This window comes from Neopsephotus bourkii, unplaced genomic scaffold (assembly GCF_033783945.1).
Source record: "Neopsephotus bourkii isolate Nb327-2 ecotype Australia unplaced genomic scaffold, CSIRO-AGI_Nbou_v1 NB_1525, whole genome shotgun sequence".
Lineage (NCBI taxonomy): Eukaryota > Metazoa > Chordata > Aves > Psittaciformes > Psittacidae > Neopsephotus > Neopsephotus bourkii.
Window position 1 is genome coordinate 93,557 of NW_026902001.1, and position 21,908 is coordinate 115,464.

Below are 21,908 nucleotides of genomic sequence, written 5' to 3' on the forward strand. Positions count from 1 at the left end.
TCACCCCGTTCTAAACGCCCGTACTCACACATCAGAAACGGGATCACCCTCCCTGCGTTCCGTAATTTTAGCGTTTTGGCCCCAAAATGAGCCAAAGCCAAACGGCTCAGTCCTGGGGTCCCGCTGGCCCGCGGCGCCTTCCTATGCGATCCCCCCAAAAAGCCAAGATTTTTGGTGCCAGGTTGATGTCGGGGGGGTCGCGACATTGCGCTCATCGTGCCAACAGAACTGTGCTCCCCAGGGCTGCCAAGTCCAGGTTTTACGTCGATGGAAGTGAAAAAGCCCGGAGGGACATCTGGTCCTGTCCCCGCGCTGTTTGCCCGATGGCGAGTGGCACTTCGCCCCCGTGGCCCCGCCGGAATTGGGGATGAGGGGTTCTTCTACCGCTTTGGGGGCATTTAATTATTATTATTAATAATTAAAAATAAAACAGTGAATGCACTCAAGCGGCGGGTTTTTTCTTTCGTTCTGGCCACTTAGGCGATTTTGCCCGTGGCTGTGAAACCCGCCCCTACGCCTATTCCTTAACGATTTCATTAGGGGCAATTAGAGAGGGACAATTAGGGACGCTCGGTGACCAAGTGTAAACTCAGATAGTGGGAAAACTGCTGCGAGCTGCACTGTCCCAGCCGGGAGAAGCGCGGATCTCCCAGGCGAAGAAATAACTGTGGGAAACTGTGAATTCCCCACTCGGGAAAAATGAATAAAATTAAAATAATAAGAATACAATACAAATAGTTACCGCAAAATCGATTCGAGCCCGAGGCGACCAAGATAAGGTTAAAATTAATCAGCTGTCATGTCGGCAGGGCTCCTTCCCGCAGCTTCCCCGAGCCCGGCCGCCTCCGCTCGGGTTTCCAAGCGGTGATCTTTGGGTTTCCTACACTGTAATTCTGTCTTTCCCTCCTTGCAATTTGTGTGGCTTCGGAAGGCTTTAAACAAAGGGGGTTTTTTGTTATTTTATATTCTTTTCTTTACCCCCAAAGTCAGACAGGGATAGTCGCTGGCTGCCGGTAGGAAGGGTCCGGCCGTGGGAACCCGGCGGTGCTGCTAATTACCGGAGATTTTCTTAATAAGAAAGGAAACGATTTTATGCGATCGAGGGGAACAACAAAAAAAAATTTGCAACATAAAAAATGAAAGGCAGCTCCTCTGAAAGGAGGTACGGTTAAAACCGATCTGTGATGGAAAAACGAACAGGAAAGTTTAGCCGGACGCTTCTAAACCGTGATTTAATTTTTATGGAAATAAATGGAAACGTTCTGGGACGGTTTCATCGACCGAGCAAACGTCCGGGTGATTTATTTTCCTTTTTTAAATGAAAACAAATAGTGAATTCTGAGAGGTCTGCTGATGCTTTTCATGTACGAGCAACGAGAAAGCATGTACATAACATTATTATTTCTCTAATAATTTGAAAACGACTTCCCATTTTTACCTTCGGTTTTCAAAGAAATCGTATTTCTGCTAAAAGCTAGGGGGTTATCTGACCGCGCACATATGGATTTTTAAAACAATATAACTTTTAAAATGCAGTATTTCTTTTCCAGTGCAAAAGCTTGACCCGAGACAGCCTCACGCCGCCCCAGCGCTGCCCCTTCCCACAGCCTGGTGCGCTCGGGAGAAATACCCTGGACGGAATCTCACTTCTTCTCATCTGGAAGCTTTAATCGAGATGAGTTACTACAGAAAACCCAGGAGCCTCACCGGGCCGAGCTCCGCGGCGAGGAGAGCCCGCGCTGTGGGTAGCAGGAACGATAAGAACACCCTGTTTGTGAAAATAGCCAGCACCCGAAAGGGGACCGTGGAAACCGGGGTCCCTCCAGCACCGTGGGTTCCTCCGCCCGCCCTCCGCAGGGCGCCGCGCTCGTCCGCGTTACCGGAACGGTGGCAGCCGGGCAGGCAGCGATGTCTCACCGCAGCCTTTATCAGCCTTTGGCGAGCACCGAGGGCCGAAGCGCGGACCCTTCCCCTCCTCGGGCTCTCCCCGCGCCGGTTCCCCGGGCCTCGCGGCCGTGCCGGCGGCCGGTGCGGCGGAGAGCGCTGCGCTCACCTGCCCACCCCGGGGCTCGGCGCGGTGGGTGCTGCCCTCCAGGGGACACTGGGAGGGTTGCACTGCCCCACCGGCACGGTACTGGCACCGATTGCCCGCTCCGGGCCACGGTGTGCGGAAGGAGGAAAGGAGACACGGGAGACAGGAGAGATGGGGAGAAAGGAAGCGAGAGGGGAGAGTGGGATGAGAGAGGCGCAAAGAAAGGGAGAGCGATGGAGACTGCAGGAGAGAAACAGAGAGCAAAAAGTGTGCGAGAAAGGAATGGAGAATGGGAGAAAGAGAAGGAAAGAATGAAAGCGGCAGAGGTCGGGCGGAAAGGAGCAAGGACAGGGAGAGTAAGATTAAAGGAGAGAGAAAATGAAAGAAAGAAAGAAGGAAAGAGGAAGGAAGGAAGACAAAGGAAGAAAGGAAGGAAAGAAAGAAAAGGAACAGCTATGTCTGTAGCTGATACTGTAGCCATCAGCGCAACTAAGACCCTCAAATTCACACCGTTTTCTTTGCATCTGTACTGGTGACTGTCCACAGGGAGTGCACCCACCACTGGCTGCAGAGGCTGACCCAAAGCCCACTTCTATTTTTCAGCAGCAGGCAATGTCCTGACAGGTCAGCCCGGGCCTGCCCCGCCTGCCCAAAAGCGCCTCCTTTGTCGGGTTAATTTTCTTTGCACATGAATTCGCTTGTACATTGTTTATTCACACACAGAAACCCACTTCACAGTGGTTGAAAGCCTAGTTTCTAGTACCCAGCTAATATGCTTTATGAATGAACGCATCATTAATAACCGTTGCCTTCAAAACTTGTAGTCTATTTTTGATTTTCAGTACTGAAACCAAAGCAGAGCGCTATCGCTAGCTTAGTGCCCCTCTTTGGTTGTGTTTCGCTTGTTTTTCATGGCTGCCCTGGTGTGTTCAGCCTGCATGTCAGAGAACTTATTCCCACAGCACAAGGAGTTCCTTTCTGCATTGTTCACAGGGTTTGTATTGATGTGGCACTCCCTTTTTCTAGGTGTTTTCACAAATTATGGGTGTTTCACACAAGTGCCGCATTTTTATCTTTTGTATGAAAGCTCAGGATCTTTTTCAGCCTCTTTCAGTTGAGTATTTTATTCAGTTTGGTAAAATGGAAGTTAGAAGTGATGCAGGTACTTCCAATAGAGTAATTCCATTATATGGATGCTGTAGCCCTGCCTGCTTCCCGCTGAAAAGAGAGGCTTTCCCATGGCATCTGTACAAGCTGCATCAGGATATTAGAAGTAACGCTAAAGCCTGAGTGATAGAAGAGACCCTGGAAAAGTAATTTGGAGCAAATTTAAGACCTGTAGAATCAAAGCAGAGAATTGAACCAGCAGAAAAGCCATCATGTATTACCAAACTCCTCATTTGCTCAGGGCAAATTATCCTGGCTTGTAGAAAACCAGCTCAGGCACACATGGAAGGCAAATCCATGTGAGAATCCATGTGAGAAACAGCTTTACTGAGCATCTTGCACGGAGGTTGGAGGGAGACGTAGGTGGTCTGGTAGGATCTGAACGCCCCTCAATTGTTAATGTATTATTTAACACCACTGTTGCTCCTTCACTTGATTCCTCAAAGGGGAGAAAGAGAGTGCAATGGGGTGGAAACTGGTCCCATGAGGTGCAGCGTGGCGATTTTGGGTGACGGTGAACAGGCGCACAGCGCTGGCACTCGCAGCATAGGAGTGCAAATTGCAGTGGTGAATTAGAGAGAGGTTGTAAATTGCTCACCAAAGGCCCGATCCCAAACTCCCCACAGAGATATCAAAGTTGCTGGGAGTTTTCCGTGAGTAGGAAGTGGAGGAATGAGCTTCAAACATTTAGGCCCAGCTCCACATGGGTGGTCTATTATGCCTGGATGGATTCCCACTGGCTCCAGCAGCACTCCGAGGTAGTGAAAAGGCTCTTCCTAAATGCACCCCGTTGCAGAACAGGGGCTCTAAGTACTTTCTTTGAACACTTACGAGGGACTTGGGTGGAAAGGTGAAGCCTCAGGCTCAGCGCAGCTGCTCTGCAGCATTCAATCCAATATACTGATATTAATCTGAGTTTGACAAACACACATAGTTGGAGGGGGAGAGACTCCCAAGCCCAGCGGAGTCCTGGCCTTTGCTTTGCACTGTGAAACAGAAAGAAAGCAGCTCGGCAATCAGCAGCAACCGCAGAGAGAAAAGGCGTTTGCATCTGCCCAGCTACATCTGCAACTATTCAGGGGAGAGCATCCGAATTTGTTCCGCTTTTTGGTTGGCAGAGCAACAGTCAGCTCTGACGGTGGATATGTATCGGTAGCATCCAAGCCAAGCAGATTAGAAACCAAATTCAAAAGCCATTTCTCCCCCCTGATCCATCTCCTTCCCGACACACTTTAAAATAAACCTCTGTCTCATTGTTCCCATGACCCTTCCATCCCGCTCCGCTCAGGAATGTCAGGATTCTCAATGTTCTCGCTCTTCTCGGGGCAATTGTCAAATACGTTAAGTCTATACACAATAAATCATGCAAACAAATCATTTATCATCCTATTACATGAAAGTGAGAAATGTACTTTCTGGAAGCTGGCAGACTTGGAAGCCCATGTAAAGGTTGGATATTGCTTTCTTCGTGACCAGCCAATTTTAAATGGAAAAATAATTTATTTGGGAGTTTGTGTTATGAAAAATGAGGTGTTTTTTTTCCCCCACGGCTACAACACACAATTGAAAACAACACAGGGCTTGGAGCATCCTGCTCTAGTGGAAGGTGTCCCTGCCCATGGCAGGGGGCTGGAGCTGGATGAGTTTTAAGGTCCCTTCAACCCAAACCATATGATTCTATGGTTCTGTTTCTGTAACACTGGGGGCACCCAGCCACAGGGCACCACTTGACAGCAGGGAAGCCTCCAGAAACACCGCAAGAAGGGAGCTGAGAGGGTTCCAAGCACACACGTTGTGTGAGGCAATGCTTCTCAGCATACCCCATTCACCGCAGGCCTGACACCTGAGGAAAGGGCTCGCCGTTAGGCCAAGTGTCCCTCATAGCCTTTAGGCTGTAAAAGGGGGCTTTTGTGGGGGCTCACCTCACCCAGATGCACATCACAGCCATCCCCATCCCTCCACCATGTCACAGGCTGAGGTTTAACAAGGAAAAGGGTCTCTTCTCCTACGTAACAAGCGATGGGACAACGGGAAACGGCCTCAAGCTGTGCCAGGGGAGGTTTAGATTGGATATTAGGAACAATTTCTTCACTGAGAGGGTGCTCAGGCATTGGAACAGGCAGGACAGCGGTGGAATCACCACCCCTGGAAGCGTTCACAAACGTGCCGATGAGGTTCCCAGTGACAAGGTTTAGTGGTGGCCTTGGCAGTGCGGAGAGAACGACTGGACTTAACGATCGCAGAGATCATTCCCAACGCCGTTAACCCTGTCACTCCACCACTTCGCCTTCGAGCTTGTTTGACCCACCGCAGCCACCGTACACGCGTGAGAGGGGCGGGCACACGCGGCGGAGGCTCCTCCTCCTCCTCCTTCCACCGCCTCCGGTACCGCCGCAGCCATGGAGGGGGGTGTGCAGCTGCGTGCGGGTGAGCGGGGTTACGTCACCGCGCGGGGGGTTACGTCACCGCGCGGCGGCTTGGGGCGACCGTTGGCCTGAGGGAAGGACCGAGGGGAAGGGTGGGAGCTGCCCGGCCGCGGTGACGGGGCTCCCCCTTTAGGCGCCCGGCAGTGGCCTCAGCTCTGCCTTCCCACAGGTGCCTCCAAGGGCGACATCCGGCAGAAGGTGTGGGACTACCTGGAGGCTAGCGGCCTGGCCGATTTCCCGCGGCCGGTGCACCGCCGCATCCCCAATTTCAAGGTACGGCGACCCGCCTGTGGCGGGTCTGGGCCGCTCCGTTCTTCTTTCTCCCTCCAAAGCTCCGGGCCCCGGCGAGCTGTGGAAGCTTCCCCCCCCCAGCATCTCCCCTGCGTGAGCAGGCAGCTATGAACTTCGTGTTCTTGCGGGATGTGCCGTTGGCCTGTGGGAGTGGTGGTAGAGCTCAAAAGAACTGTGTGCAAACGGCGTATAGGTGTAACTTAACAGCGAGTTAAGAAATACAGGGGTCTGTACCTGGCAATACATGGCAGGTGTGTGCTGTGTTTAATCAGTGGGTACAAAAACGCCTTGTAAACGCAATAAATATATTTATGGACTGGGGAATCGAGGCATTCTGAACTGATTTCACTTCCCAGGGCCTTTAGTGGGTGCGTTGGGATGGAAAGCTCAAGTCACCCATCTCCTAGAGCTTAGCCTGGGAGCACTGTGCTGCTAAAATGTGAATGGTGTTCAAGGTATTACTGGCAAAGTGTTGCTGGGCAGTGGTGGGAGAATCCTTCCTCTAGCTTCATTGTGTCCCCAGTTTGATGGGCATGACATTTACTCAGGCCACTGCTTTATTATCTGCCTGTTTTAAATCAGGCTTAGAGTGTGCAGATACCTAGCTGCCATGCATTGAAGAAACGATGACCAAATCAGCATATTGGGGATGGATGTTGGGTGTTTTAGTTTTAGGAGAATGTGACGACATAGGCTCTGCTTTTGCCCAGGGGACTGGCAGAAGCATTCTGCCTTAGTTTGGCATTAAGGTCAGGTAGGTGCTAAAGCAGGTGGAGGAAGTCTGAGGCTTTATCACACAAGGGGATGTCAGCTTAAGTTGCACAAGGAGTGTGTGCTCTGTTAAGCTTGGGCACCTTACTGAGCTAAGAAATGAGTCTTCTGAGTTCCGTAACTTAAGAATTAGATTAGATATAAGGAAGATTAGATATAGATTTAGATTAGATATAAGGAAGAAGTTCTTCCCTGTGAGGGTGGTGAGGCACCTGGAGCAGGGTGGCCAGAGAAGCTGTGGCTGCCCCATCCCTGGCAGCATTCAAGGCCAGATTGGACAGGGCTTGGAGCAGTCGGGTGTAGTGGAAGGTGAATATAGTGTCTGGAAAACACAGATAGCCTTGTTCAGAAAGTCATCATCTGAAAGAATTCTGGCTTGTGTTTAAAGGAATCTGTTTGCATTCATTGAATAAAAACGTCTCCAGCTGTCAGTTAGGCATGAGTATAGGTGAAATTGGGCAAAGTGACTCACTTGGATCCTGTCTTTCTGAGGTCTGCAAGATACTAGCCAAGTACTCAGCATCTGTTGGTATGTGAGAGTTTCTCATAGAAAACATCACAAAAGCAACAGTATGTCCCTCATATTTAAAATCTGGGGAAATCCATTTCTCTGTAGGATGAAAGAGTGTAAAATGCCTATCTCTGCTGTGAACTCCTTGGTGATGTGCTGATATCTTACGAAAATAGGGTGCCTCGCATGCTGCGACAAGGCTTCTGGGTTTACAGGAGTTCAAAGCTGCCAAGACTGTAAAAATAAATCCCGATGCTCCCCAGAAGAACGCTCGCTTTCTAACGCTAGAAGTAAGTGAACATGTTCTCTCTCGATTCCTCTCTTCATGCAGGGGTCTCACCAGGCTTGCTGCTCTATTAGGGAGCTGGATATGTTCATCAGAGCACGTGAGATTAAAGTAGATCCTGACAAACCTCTTGAAGGTGTTCGGCTAGCTGCGCTGCAGGTAACAGCACTGTTGTACCCCTGAGGAGAGTGGGACTCTGGTGCTTGGTGGGATCTCATGGCCAAGCGCTGCAATTTCTCTCGTGGGAGTTTTACCAGTCCTTAGCCCTATGAAGGCGTTCATGAAAAGATGTTTTTGCCTTGTTTTGGCAAATGGCAAAGGTGCAGGTAGAGTTTGGGGAAATTAGTATCTTTCTGCAGAGCAATAGCAGTTTCCCTGTCATTGTAAGCATGACAGTTTACATGTTTACATTTGTCTTATTCCCCAATACATATAAGGTAGCCTTACCTCAAATTGCATTATGTTTATCACAACATGAGTGTGTGACAGACTTACCTCAGACCTGTGTGTGTTCACCAGCTTATACGTGTAATTCATGTGTGGCACGCACTTTACATCAACTGTCATGTCTTGCCATCTGTTTCTCAAATAAAACCTTGTCTGGGATTTTGCGATGCTTGAGGGCATTCATCTGCAAGCACTGCACCATCAGCAGTGTTAACTAATCAATAGCAAATGAGATAAACAACATGGAGACCTAAAGCACAATAAAAATATTTCTTTAGTGTAAAATGAGCCCAGTTCCTTTTAATGTGAGAACTTCTTTTGTTACACAGGCACGGAAGACTTTGTTGGTTCCCATGCCACGTCTGAGAAGTGGACTGTTCAATAAGATTGTTCCACCTCTAGGTGCAACTAAGGAGATCCTGCGAATATGTGCTACATCTCAAGTAGGAATGAAGAATGGGGAAGGTCTGAATTAAGTAGTGGAGGAGCATTATGTCACGATAGTCCAACTAAAAGTTGGAAAACCAGGTGCTACCTGACATATTGTTCTGCTAGAGTGTTATTCCTGGTTTTTAGGTACATACTTACCATTAATAATTTTTTGTTGGTAGTGAAATCATGAAGAAATGTAGTATTTTCATTATGTTTTATTAAAAGAATGGTATTGATATTTTCTGAATGCTTTTTGGAACATTGAGCGACTTCAATAGATGAGTTCTTTAGGTTTCTAATAAATAGCCCTCCCGTATTCTGTAGTTTTCAGTTAGTGAGCCCGATGAGGAATATTTCAGTGTTTGCTTTTTTTTTGCATAATCTGATCAATAGAATATTAGGTGTTACTAAACAGGAAAGATCAATTCGTTTAGAATCCTAAGTTTAAAGAAACGTTAATTCCATCGGTTGCATCAAGCCAGGTGCAAAAATGCGTTACCGGTTTTCTTGCGAATTGTGATATGTTGCTGCCCTCTTGTGTTCAAGTACCGTGATGTACAGCTAAAGCTATTCGGCAGAGAAACCCGTGTGGTATTATTTGCATTTTTATTTGATATGAAAATGTAAATTCTGCAGAATGACTAGGTGAGCTATGTGGGTTTATTTTGTTCTTTATCTCCTGCTAAAGGCAATGGAGTTCTACAGTAATCCTGTTTACAACTGAGGGTTGTAAATGAATGGCAATTAGTGGTGACTTTCTTTGTTGGAAGTTCCATTAAAGTTGTTAACTAATTAAGCTTCTCGGTATTGAAGAGCACTTTTGAAAGAGACTTTTCTCTTGACCTGCTTTGAGCCTTGTATCTCATCTGTGATCTTACCACCATTTGTCTGTTTTTTCCCCCAACCAAAAGTACAAATAAATGCTATTAGCAGTTTGTATTTGCAAAGCACTGTGCAAACAATTCTTACCACACTCCTGCAAAGTGGATGATGAGTATTGTTACTGATAGTCACAAATTACTGATATTTTGGGGTTTTTTTGTGCTCTACACAGAAAATTTGGCTTTTTACTGTGATGATTAACTTAGCACAAAGCTGCATTGGTTCAAGGAGGATTTACATTACACTGTACTCGTATATTAAGAGTGAATGGATCAGAAGATACCTTTTTAAAAGTTCTGAACCTCTGATCTTGGAAATCCCAAGTAAAAACCAGGTTTTAATATCTGCCACTCTCAGCAGAATTTTGTTAGGACGTATTCTTTAGAAAGGAGCCCGAAGAGGGGTGGGAAGGGGAAGGAAAAAAGAAAGGCAGGAATGTAGCTTTTTTCTTTCCACTTCTCTTCTGTGTTTTTCTGTTCATTAGCATCTCGGGTAAAAAGTTTGGGTAAAGATGGCTTAGCTTGTCAGTGGCACATCCCAGATGATGATCATGCAGCAAAGTGTTGAAGAATGCATTCTCAGGGAACACGTAGGCAGATTTGGAAGGTGCTTTTAAAGATGCAGGTACAGGGGAAACTGGCAGTATGGTATCTGCAGTGTGGAGTGTAATCCAGCTTGGGTACCTGGTTGTGACTTCTGGCAAACAGCTTAACATCTTTATGCTGTAGCTGTCTGTGTGTAAATTACCTTTGTTATTTGTATGTGAGAGTTAATGAATGTGTAGTGCTCTGTTATTCCTCATGGGCATGAATTTACATATTAGGACTTTGAGCTGGTAGTAGTAATAGGGTAGGAAGTGTCATTTGCCCTAATTTTTAGAAATTAATGTCCAATAAAGGGTTTCAAAATACATGACTTTGATCCTAAATAACCTTGCTTTAAAAAGTGCCCACCTCCCTCAGCCCTTCTTGAAGTGTGCCAAAATTCTTGTCATTGTAGTAGGGAATCTATTCTAGGATTCCCTAGAGGATAACTTTCCAGACAGATGCAACTTGGCTATACATGGAAGAAATGCTTTGAAATGTGGGGAGTTACTTGGATTTATCAAAATACTCTGAATTTCTGCCTCACTGGTTGAAAGACTGCACTCTGCGAACCTAATGTTATGTTATTCTTGCAGGGTATAAAAGACTACAGTGTGCCTGTAGGTCTTGAAGGGAAAGCACAAGTGGACTTGGTTGTTGTAGGATCAGTGGCTGTCTCTGAAAAAGGTAAGCTAAAGCCTTGTCAGGAGCTTTTCAGGAGGAGGGTCCTAAGTCACGATTCACAGTCTCAGTTGGCTACACTACATGTTCCTTTTGGCAGACCCACACATGTCTTTGGACCTGAATTACAGTCTTGAGTTCTGTCTGTTCTGTGTGACAAGTCACTGATCCCAGTTCAACCAGGAAGAATTGATGCCTGCTTCACGACAGTGCTGGTAGAGCTTGGTGGGCAAACAGCAATGTGATTTAGAGTGTGAGGGACAGTGTTTTGGCCTTCAGTAGAACTATTCAGCAGTCAATTTTTGTTTCATTTTAATTTTTTTAAGAATCAGAAAGGGCTCCCTGTTCAGAGGATCTGCTCTGCTTGCAAGGGCATGTGAAACCACATGTGTTACTGCTGATTCAGTACCAATTCGGGGATCAGATTTTGCATTTTCCAGTATTTTGAAGACCTGCTGGTGGTGAATAATTTTCCACTGATTTTATCCATTCTTTATCCATTGCCTAAAACTAACATGGTTTTTGTATGTGAGCTGAGGTTCCTCTTTACCCACGTAAGGTTAACCTATGTTTGACGTGAACAGAGGGTTCTAATTACAATGGGTAAACAGGATTCTGCATTAACTGAATTGGTCTAAATGTGATTTATTCTGAATTTGAGCCTCCTGGGCTCCTTTAGGAGTTCATTGAAACTAATGTTTTATTTTCATTTCAGTGCTGATTCAAGGAAAGCTGCATTCTATGAGAGACACTGATGTGATTTTATTTTTTTTTCCCTGAATTACAACTCTGTGCTTGGTTTATCTGTTGCAGGCTGCTTAGTTTAATTGCATGCATTTGACAACAAGCCACCTTTCCACTCTGCTGTTCCTGCACTTACTATCACTGTTTACTTTTGTGTATTTTAGGCTGGAGAATTGGAAAAGGGGAAGGTTATGCAGACATGGAGTATGCAATGATGGTGTCAATGGGTGCGGTGCAGGAGGATACACCTGTAGTTACTATTGTGCATGACTGTCAGGTAAGTTAAAATGTCCCCTCTTTAGTGGTGAGTCAGAACTATGTGAGAGTGAATGGTTTGTCTGGAGAAGAGACTTGGCATGATGTTGGTGTGGCATTTTTACTTTGTTTCCACCATCACTGGCAGATTTTCCTATGCTGCAAGACATCAGGGATGGCATGTGATTTTAGCTAATTCGTTTTACCTGCTTAACAGATCCCTTGTTCCATGTAGGTGGTCGACATAGCAGAAGAACTTCTTGGGGATCATGATTTAACTGTGGATTATATACTCACTCCAACAAGAACTATAAAAACCAACTGCAAACGACCAAAGCCTCGGGAAATAATATGGCATAAGGCAAGTTGCTTCTGCTAATGGTGGCGTGGTGGTACCAGCATTCTGTTGATCAGTCCCTCATTTTTACGTATAAACACATTTCTTGTGTTAGAAATACTTGGAAAAGTAGTAAATGTGTTAGATGGTTAGATGAAACAAAACAGCAGCATTTGGGTTCAGTGGGTTTTAAGTGGTAATTGTGAGGATGAGAAATACACTACTGGAGCCCAGGTTGCTGTTCCAAATGGAATATAGGGTAAGAGTAAGTGTTGTGAATTTTTAAGGCTGAGTTTATTTCTTGTAGTTGTTTGTAGTATAATAGTCAATGTAAGCTGAGGGGCTTCTCTGCCTTATGTTTTACTCAGTGCTTGTTTAGATTGGCTCTGTTCATTTTCTGGAGCCTATACACAGAGAGAACTTCATTGCTTTAGGCCACGTGGGAGTGGTAGAGTATGTGCTGCTCTGGTTGTGAAAGGAAAGGACCTTGATGGCTGGTACATTGCTGTTTACGTAGCAGATTAACTTTCAAACAATATATTAAGTTTGTGGCTGAAGTTTGTTTTCAGGTGGCGAAATACATATATAGACTTTATAGTACTTCAAGTCATTATTTATTGATAACTATTTTTTATGGGTTTGGACCCACCCATGCTTCAGATTGTCAGAAACTTTAACAGCTTCGCAAATGGTTTCAGAAGAGCATTTAGTGAATTGTTTTACTGGAAGTTCACGCTGGGAAAATTCTTTCTTTGTCATTAAATTTTCATTCCTAAAATCAACCAGTTAGGGAGCAGAGGCAATCCTGCATGAGTGAGTAACAGTAGGAACACTGAAATGAGGAATAGTGTACCAATGTCTTGCAGAAACCACTGAGGAATTATTAGTGAATACTTCTAGGGGAATAAAGAGTTATTTGTTAAGCATGTGCCAAACAGCAAAAAGAGTTAAGTTTGTTAAGGTAATGTATCTACAACAAACAATTCTAGGCAGTACTATTTTTGCTCCTATAGTGGGAGAGTATTTTACGCTTGTGGTTGAGGATTTGAGGTTATAAATAAATAAATAACAGCTCTGTCTCTACCAGTGCATATTTTCCATTGAATTATTTTTGAATACTGATTTTTTTAGGATATTATTGAATGTAATTGTTCTGAAGGCCTACCCCTTTTGCTCCATCCATCTTGCCAGCATACTTTTGATCACAGGCTGACTGCCTTAGTGTCAGACTTCAGTCTCAGTAAGTGGCCTTGCTAACACTCTTTTTTTTTTTCTTTCTTTTCTGTCTCATTCCCTTTAGCAGTGACATTTTTTAAAGGTCTGGGGAACCTTGCAGGGGCTGTTGAATTTCTGTGAAACTTTAGCTGCTCATGAAAGGTCAGTCAGACACAAGCGATGTATTAAATTTGATGTTACCTTTGCATTTCTTGGCTTTTCAGAGAAAAAGAAATATAATAATATATGTTTCATAAAGTAATGAAGTGTCTGCCACAGATCCTTATCCTTTTTTGTAAGGCTTGAGATGTTTCCTAGAGTCATAGCTAAAGCTTGTGCCACACTGACTTCAGCCAGTTTGCATGAGATGGTGAAACTTTTTCTCTAGTAATCTCCATGTTAGTGATGTTGTCTGGAACAGGGCTCTCACTGAATATCCTACAGCTTTCACTGAGAAGGGAGCACGTTGCACTATGGACCCTTTATTTGAATATTTACATGTTGATTTAACATGTCAAGCAGCTTTTGGCTGTCCTTCAGAGCATATGTTGATTAGCTAGTAATATTGGAGAATACTGGCCTGAGCAGGAATAATCTTTGCATTTCTGTAGTTTTGGGACAAGATCAAAGTGTTGTGTCTATATGAAAAAGGTGGCAAATAGCATTATTTTTTTTCAGAGAGCTGAACAACTTGTGTATTTGTGTATGTTTTCTTTGTGCTTGTGGTGGTAACTCCTATGTTCAACTCTTCACAGAGGGTCTTGGAGGTGGGAGGTCTAGTTAATCAACAGGGTGTTAAAAATGCAGGATTTGGTACAGACTATTTAAGTGTTTGTCCTTTGAGGTTTCCTGGTTGCTTTTGCATCCTTTTCTCATCATTGTCTCTACATCCTTTTCTCCTCCAAATCCTGGCTTTACTGGTGCATTCCTGTTCCTCAGATCAAAACTAAATGACCCAAGAGGTAGTCAGTAAATAAATAACCCACTTCTAACTATGGTGTTTTGTCAATAGAAGGTAGATAAACTTTATTGTTAAGATTTGTGATGCGTAAAATACATTGCAAAAAAGTTCTTCAGGAACATGTCTGGATCAAGCCAAGAGAATGATTTAAGAGCTTAAATTAAAGGTGTTTGCAAACATGGGATTACAGCTAAGTACTGCTGAAGGATGTGCTTTCCTGAAGCTGTTAGGATAAATAGCCATTAATGCACACACTGCTTTCAGCTGGAAAGAGGTAAGTAAGAAAGTATTTATGCAGCTAACAAAATGCATGTCTCCAGGCTAGATTTCTGTGCTCAAAGAGGTACTGTATTTTCCTGGAATGGTTTTGTATGTTACATCCTATGTAGGAAAGAAGTAAAGTGTCAGATATGGGAAGGGGTAAATAGGTTTTCTTCTGTGCGTGATTTGCTTCTTGGGGTAATTGGCATGACTTGTTCTCAGTTGCCTTCTTTCAGTTCTCAGTGCAGAATTTCCAACTGAGCTGTTTCTTGCTGTACGTTTTTACGGACAGGAGGATGTGAATTACTTGGTGTGAGTTTTGTAACAGAAATGCCAATTTAAAGATTTGTAACGAAGTACAGGAGCTACCATATTATTAATACCAAAGAAGCACTGTCAGTATCAGTGCTAGGCACTCTGGAAGCACTTCGAAATACAGAGGTAGTACTGCAGTGTGTGTATGAGGAAGCTTTCTCCATCTCAGTTCAGGGTTTTGAGAAATCAGTATGTGCTCTTGGAGAACAGCAAGAGCTGCTAAGAGCTGAACACTCTGGAAAACTGTATTTGGATGCCAGTGGAGAGTTATTTGGCTTCATCTATCTTGCAAATCTAACCCATTGTTTCTGGGAACTCTGAACTCATGAAGCAACTTACTTCTCATTTAGTATTTTGTATGGGTAGCTATGATCTTTATCTGTGGCACTGTATATTATATTGTCACAATTACAAAGTTATTTGTGCTGTGCTTATTTTAAATTGAAACTGTACAGACCAATTAAAATATTTGGGGTCATGAAGAGGGAAATGAGAGTAGTTAGTGGAAAAATCAGTATATTCTAGCAAGCATTTCCTTCTGTTTTTTCAATCATTCTTCTGCTGAGAATTTTATGGAAGTAGGAAAATGTAATATTTTTTCCCCAAAATAAAATGAACTGGGGGGAATCCCTGCATTTAAAGTTGAAAGAATTTAGTGTGCAGTGACAGAGATGGAAACTATCTGACAATGAATAGCTTTTGATTCGGGTCTGTGGTAGAATATGTGGTAAGTAAAATAATGTTGTTTTAAAGTTCAAATTCACACTCATACTGAAGCTGGCAGAACCTTTAGCAAGGACATAGCATTGTCATCAGAAGAAAACTGTGGTTAGTTTAGCCAAGGCTTTGCTTTGTGGAGGGATAGCGTGAGCAGGGCACGCTTCCATGCATGGTTAAACATCTCAACACCTTTGCAAATCTGACCCTTGCTACAGAGTCCACAGATTCAGTTTTTGCTGATGGATTCCAAATGTGGGTTGCATAAGTTTCTCCTGAGGGACACTAGCAGACTTCATGGGCTGCCAGCTCCCAGAAATATGCCCTGGGATTGCGTGCACATATTTGGACATTTTGTGCAAATGAATGATAAAATGTTAAACTGTGCTGGCCCATCCCAGCTGTCTTGGCTTTCTCTGTGCTTTAAAACCCTGTGAGCTCAGTGTTCATTTAAACAAGCAACTGATTAAGGAGACAACATGAGAAGCAGACTCTGTCCTGAAAGCCTTTATGAACAGTCTTGGGTCAGAGACCCCTCTGGGTGGGCAAAGATGAATTTTTCAGGCATCTTCTGCCTATCAGCTAAATACCTGGACGGGCTGGTGGGTCTGCTAAACATTGATTGTTGTGTTCACAGCCTTCCTCAAAGGAAGCAGCACCCTCGTCTCTCTCCATTTTGAGCTACATGTTCCTACATCAGTTGGTGTGTCCAGATGGGTAGCTGTGTGAAGCAGAATTAAATAGCAGACCTAGAATGCTCTTCAGTCTCTAGCTGCCCTTCCCTCATGTGCCATACATCAGAACTGCACCACTTCTGCTGCCAGGGAAATCAAAGTAGTATTTGGCTTAGCCTGTGCTGTATCAGGGGTCAGCATTGCTCATTCTGTCAGAGGACAAATACATCTTTCATTTTGCCCAGCAAAATATTGAAAGTGGCCACGTTCACTGTTCTGGAATAACAAGGCTGAAGAGAGGCTTGATGTTCTAGCAGAGCAGTTGCAGAAGTCCATCTGCCACTACGTTGTTTTGGGACCAAACCAGGTGTCATAAGAGTGGATGCTCAGGGTTAAGTGTTGGCAGATTTGTGTTGGCACTCAGTACCCAAGACTCTGTTTTCTTCAGGTTTCTGTCAGAAAGGGGCCACGTTTCCCTTCTCAGCTCCTTTCCCATAGCCCACTAGTTGTGGGTCAGAAGAATTCATCTACCCTGCTGTCCTCTTTCCCCAAGGCTTTCCCAAGCCATGGCACAGAGTAGGCAGGATTGTTAAATGATGAATTGCTTTTGGTGAAGTTATTTTTAACCTGGATCACATCAGTTACTGAGTTTATAGCACAGACCCACAAACACTTCTGTTGGCCAACCCCAGAGGGCTGAAGTATGGAACTGGCCTGGGAATTGGTGGTCAAGGAGTAATAAGAAACTTCTTCAGCTGGCTTCACTGCCAAAGCCAATCATTTAGCTAAATCCCAACACTCAGTACAAAGTTTACAAACATCAATAAATGGTTTGGCCTTGACTTTTTAGGGATGGGGGGAGCAGGGGAAGAAGCTTCTACCACTGGGTTTGCCCAGATCTTCATAACTGGGTCAAGCAGACCCAGGGTAGAACCCAAGTCTGGCTTAGCCTAAAGCAGTAGGTCAGGCTAGGAAGGAGTGACCAGACAGCACAGAACCAAGAAACGTGCAGCTTGTTTGAAAGAGAGGGGGAATATCTTTGGCCTGTTTCCACATGGAAATAAATCATTGCAATCCTCCACAACTCAAAAGACAAAAGAAACTTTTTGCATGATCATAATTAGCAACACATTGTACTACCACAGAGCTCTTTTGTTTGCTATTTTGCAACAGAGCAGAGGAAGCTTTTCCCTCTCCTCTGCCACCCACTGCCCCCTTTGCCCTTTTGGCTCTCACCCCCTGCACCCCAAAAAAGGTAGTGAATTGGTTTGTTGATTTGAAACTCTGGAATTCCAAAAGTGAGTTTCTGTTGTTCCTTCAATAAAAAAGGCGGGAAAAATAGGGAAGTATTTAGGAGGTTTGGCCCAGCTGAAAGATTCTCCAGGACCTCAGGGAAACAAACCCTTAAGGTAAATCCTCTCTCTCTCTCTTTTGTGGCAGAAGGATGTCAGTTGCCAGTGTCCGTACTGTCTGATGTAGGTTGTTCTACAGAATGTTTTCTATTAAAAAACAAATCCAAGTGCCAAATCATCTGCCTTTGTTGGTTTGGTAGTGTAAAGGCAACTTTCTGTTATATCTGCATGGGACTGAATTTAAGGTATTGATAGGTTCACTTCATGGTGGTGTTTGATCAGAGCTTCAGCTTTTATAGAAAACAACAGTTCATAGCGCTTATGAAGACGTTTCTGCTGTTGTAACTACATCTTCCCAAGTTTGCAGGGAGCCTGAAACAGTAGCTCCAAGAGCTCTAGTCAGATGCCAAAAACTACCGGTCATTCTAGTGAGAGGAGAGGCCATGCTGAAGCCTGGCCAGGCAAAATCTTTTAGAGAGTATGCTAGCCACTGGCTTATCTGAATCCTTTCCTTGGTTTGTCCTTAAAAGAGTGAGAGTTCCAGAGATCATCCTCTCAGTGCCTTTTTCTTTGGTTCTCTTAATCTACAAAGTAGTGAGGATTTGCCCTTGGTAGCATTGACCTTTCTAACTGAACACCCAGTCCATGCCTCGGGGACCAACTTTAATTTCAGGGTGAAAGGAGCTGTACATACGCTTGGTAAGAGGTTGAGGTTGTGCCTTGGACCCAGGAGTGATTAGTTGCATGAGAATAGAAAAATGTTTTTCCTGTTTGGTTTAATTAGCATTACACATAGAAATTTGACAGAGGACAACAAATGTTCCTAATTTTTGGCCAGTAAAAACAAAGTAAGATGTTTTCAACCGTTGGTGTTGTATTGCCCAGGGAAGAGGAGTTTGCTATCAAACACAGCAGTCTGAATTCTTGGCTGAGAAAATCAAATCAGTCCAAAAATCCATAGAGCAATAACTCTTCAAAAAGCTGAAAGTGGCATGTACCTTTCAGAGCACAGGGGCTCCCGGAGCCCCAAAGGAAGTCCTTGCTTCTCTGTCCTGGCTGCCAGATCAGGACACATTTGTTCAGAAATTGTTCTCAGCCGTAAAGCTTGCATGTTTGAGGGGCATTATCCCAAACACCTTGACTAGGGGTCTGCAGTGTGGCAGAGTGGAGGTGGCCTCTTCCATACTGGATAGTCCTATTGGGCTGTTTTGTTTTATGTTAACAGGTTAGACAGTCTTTATGTAAATTATAATTTTTTTTGTTTCAGCCTCAAATAAAACTTGCTTATTTGCTCCTCAGAAGAGGAGCCCTGGGAATATTTAACAGACTTTTGTTAACTGGCTTTCCTGTTACCTTAACCTGCTATTGCTCCCACCCTGTCTTTGATTTTACCCCAGTCACTTTAGAGCTGGGCTGCTCTCCGTAGAGATCTGTGAATTTTAGACTTGATGCGGTCCTGCCAGATACAAACACACTTTGACTGTAATTGTAGAACCAAGAATTGAGGGGCTTGGAGATACAAGGGAAATCTGAGCTGGGAGATCTGCAAGCGTATTCTAGCTAGGGTATGCTTGTGCTAGTCCAATGCAGCCTTCTGTGAAGTATAAATACATATGTATATATATAGCTCATAAGCTTGGGTGCAGTATCCTGCTAGAACGGCTTGCTCACAGTGTGTGTGGGCTATTAGCTTGGGTCTCTGCTACCTCAGGTGTTGCTTCCCTGGGCTCTGTTTTGCTCCTTAAATTTAAGAACTGGATCTTGTGTTGATGGATGTTCTGCTTGTCCAGCAGCCAAGTACAAATTATTCCTCTTTCCAACTGCAGTTTGCAAGCCAAGAGCTAGACCACATTAGCCAGGGAACCACTGTGTTTCCTGCCAGTCAGTGAATGCAGCCTGGGGCATCTCATGCCTGAGATGGATAGGGTTCAGCTGTTGAGAGGAAGAGCCCTTCCAGCAAAGCTGCTTGTGAACTGGGGGTGGATGGAAGGGGTAGAAGATTCACAGTTTTGAAGAATAGCTGGGTCCGGGTGCTCTTCCGTTCCGTGACCCAACCCAGCAGACTGTTATGAGATCTGATGAGTAGCTGCGGGTGGTGCATGAAGTCGGATGACAAAAGGGAGAGGGAGGCTGTGATCTGCTGATGTGCTACAACCAGAGAACGTGCCTCCAGCTGGGCCCACATTCAGAGGAGCCCTGCTACAAGGCACGCTCCCCAGCTGCAAACTTCACACCATCATCCCTCACTATTGTGTGACCCAGCCTTTGGGATATCCTGTTCTGGGGGGGAAAGAGCACAAGGAGATACGTAGGATGAAAGTGCCTGATGGTTTCATGAATTACGGGCATGTAAGATTCTGCCAGAGCAGGAGCACAGGCCCTCAGTCAAAGCAAATATTAAGGGATAACAATGAGAATGCAAATCTGAAAGCACTCTGATAAATAAATGTCAAAATCTAGTAGTTCTGAGTTTGGTTTTGATTTTCCTGCTGGATCTACATTGTACTGCTTGCTTAAAGAGTAACTAATGTTTATTTTTGTCCTGCAGTGTGTATTTAGGGAGCAACTTCAGAATCAGGCCAGCAATTTGTAGCATTTTGAATATTCTGGCACTCTGAATGGTAGCAGTATAATAACGTTCCTCTTTTTATAGTGCAGATGGGTGCTAATGGTTGTTGTCTCTTTCTGGAAGGTGAGAAATCTCATAATTGTATCTGTCTTCCTCCTTTTTAGGTCACCTCTGAGATGCTGGGAAAAATCCCTATCCTAAGGAGTCTTCACTACAAGGAGAAGCAGGCTGGCAAGGACGTGACCCTCCAAGATGCACATTCAGACTTGGCAAATACCAAAAAAACAGCAGCATTAAATCAGAGGGCGACGGCTGAAAATATAAGACCCCAGGCTGCTATGGGCTCAGCTGAAATAGGAAAACACTGTGTTGAAGGTGATTCTTTAAGTCCCAGATTAGATGGATCTGACAGGATTACTACCGTGTACCTGGGGAACATATCTCCCAGCGTAAGAGTGAGCGAGCTGAAATGTGCTTTAAGGGAATTCCATGTAACTCCTTTACGACTGAATTGGCAAGGAGCACAGCACAGGGCTTTTCTCGATTACAAGGATAAACCAACCGCAGAGAGTGCTGTAGCCTCTTTGAAAGGCTTGAGCCTCGGGGGTTATCCTTTGCGAGTTGAGCTGGCCAAAAATCAGAGAAGCAAAGGGCAAGTAGAAATCAATAGTCAGAAATGAATATGAAGGGGGGGAGGGGGGGGAATAGGCATTTTCATTGTTTTCTGAGAAGCCAGTCTAAGTTTTCAAGAATATTAGCATTTCCTCTGCTTTCTGCAGGCTAAACAACAAAGTGGAGACAGCTTTTCAAACAAATGAGGCATGCATCTCACAGCTGCCTCATTTCTGCAGTTGTATATGTAAAGTGTATTTGTCAAGACAGATGACAGAAGTGCCATTTCTCTGAACAATTACCCACAAAGTACCTGCACTCTGTGAATTTGTTTTTGGTTTGGTTTTTTTTTTTTTTGGGGGGGGGGGGGAGTCGATTTGCTATTTGATTAGTACATTTTTGAGGCCCGGATCAAAAAACTGCCCCTTGGTAGCTGTGTGCGGCCATGTATAGTGAAGTGGTTATGTTCTGTCAGCTAAAGGTTGTACCTGCAAATGCGTGCTTGTGAGCTTGAAAGCCAGCTGCAGAAAATCTGTCATAAGGCTTGCAATTATGTTTTTCAATAGCTTTTGCCTGTTGGAAGTTTTCAGTGTATTTTTAATAAAAATGGCTGGGGGGGGGGGAGAGAATGCCCTTTTCGTGCTCTTGAAGAATGTCTGTGGAAACACTGAGTTCCAACAATAGCTATTACCACCAGGTGGAAGATTCTCAGCTTGCTTTGTTAATTCAGCCCTTTGTCAATCTTGTATTTCGATTTTCAGTCTGGCAGGGGAAAGTGAAGACCAGTTTTCTCCTCTGTTTTCCCTCAGAACATTTCAGGTCCCTTCTTTATGGATGCAGATAATACAATCTGGTGTGATTATATTGGCTATGAAATGACATGAATATTAATCATTGTAGTGGAAATGAAAAGCAGACAGACCACGGTCAAAACCTGTGGGTGGCTAGTTTGATATGGAGTTGTTTGAAGAGCTGCTGGAGATGCTAGAAAATCCTGTTCCTGCTGTGCCTGTGTCACAACTAGCCTCGTCTTCTTGCACCCACAACATCAGATAGCAGCACTGGCAACTTCTGCTTGTGAAAGGGCTGTCCAGGACTAGCTTGAACAGTAAGATTTGCACGCATGTGAACAGTCACTTACGGTGTAACAGAGAATGATGATTTATTTGGTATGGCCTTTATTACTACTTTTTTCCCCTTTGGTTTCCTATTCCTGAAAAACAAGTTGAATTTTGGCCGAACCATCCTTTCTAAACAGAAGCACTTTTGCCATTGACTCTGGGCACATAGTCAAAGTAAGCATCTAAAGGGGATATTTTTTTAAGTATGAGCTGGAAATTTTTTTTAGCCAGAGGGTACTGTTAAGTGTATTTTGAGTGTATTATT

General features: G+C 44.4%; 1 protein-coding gene across 1 annotated transcript; it reads left to right on the plus strand.

Annotated features, from left to right (window-relative positions):
* Nucleotides 1-267: 267 nt before the first annotated feature.
* On the plus strand, nt 268-20,607 carry MTHFSD (methenyltetrahydrofolate synthetase domain containing). Its single transcript, XM_061369933.1, has 10 exons — nt 268-394; nt 1,858-2,077; nt 5,494-5,584; nt 5,704-5,898; nt 7,530-7,643; nt 8,261-8,374; nt 10,426-10,516; nt 11,419-11,531; nt 11,745-11,870; nt 20,075-20,607. Exons 1-10 carry the CDS (start codon nt 268-270, stop codon nt 20,588-20,590), a joined length of 1,707 nt encoding a protein of 568 aa, XP_061225917.1. The 3' UTR covers nt 20,591-20,607.
* Nucleotides 20,608-21,908: the final 1,301 nt, after the last annotated feature.

Excerpts from the sequence above, each read along its gene's own strand:
- MTHFSD (XM_061369933.1), top strand. The coding sequence starts at position 268 with ATGGAAGTGAAAAAGCCCGGAGGGACATCTGGTCCTGTCCCCGCGCTG. Across the intron at positions 2,078-5,493 it reads CCACCCCGGGGCTCGGCGCG|CTTGTTTGACCCACCGCAGC; the intron begins GTGGGTGCTGCC and ends TTCGCCTTCGAG. Across the intron at positions 5,585-5,703 it reads TCCTCCTTCCACCGCCTCCG|GACCGAGGGGAAGGGTGGGA; the intron begins GTACCGCCGCAG and ends GCCTGAGGGAAG.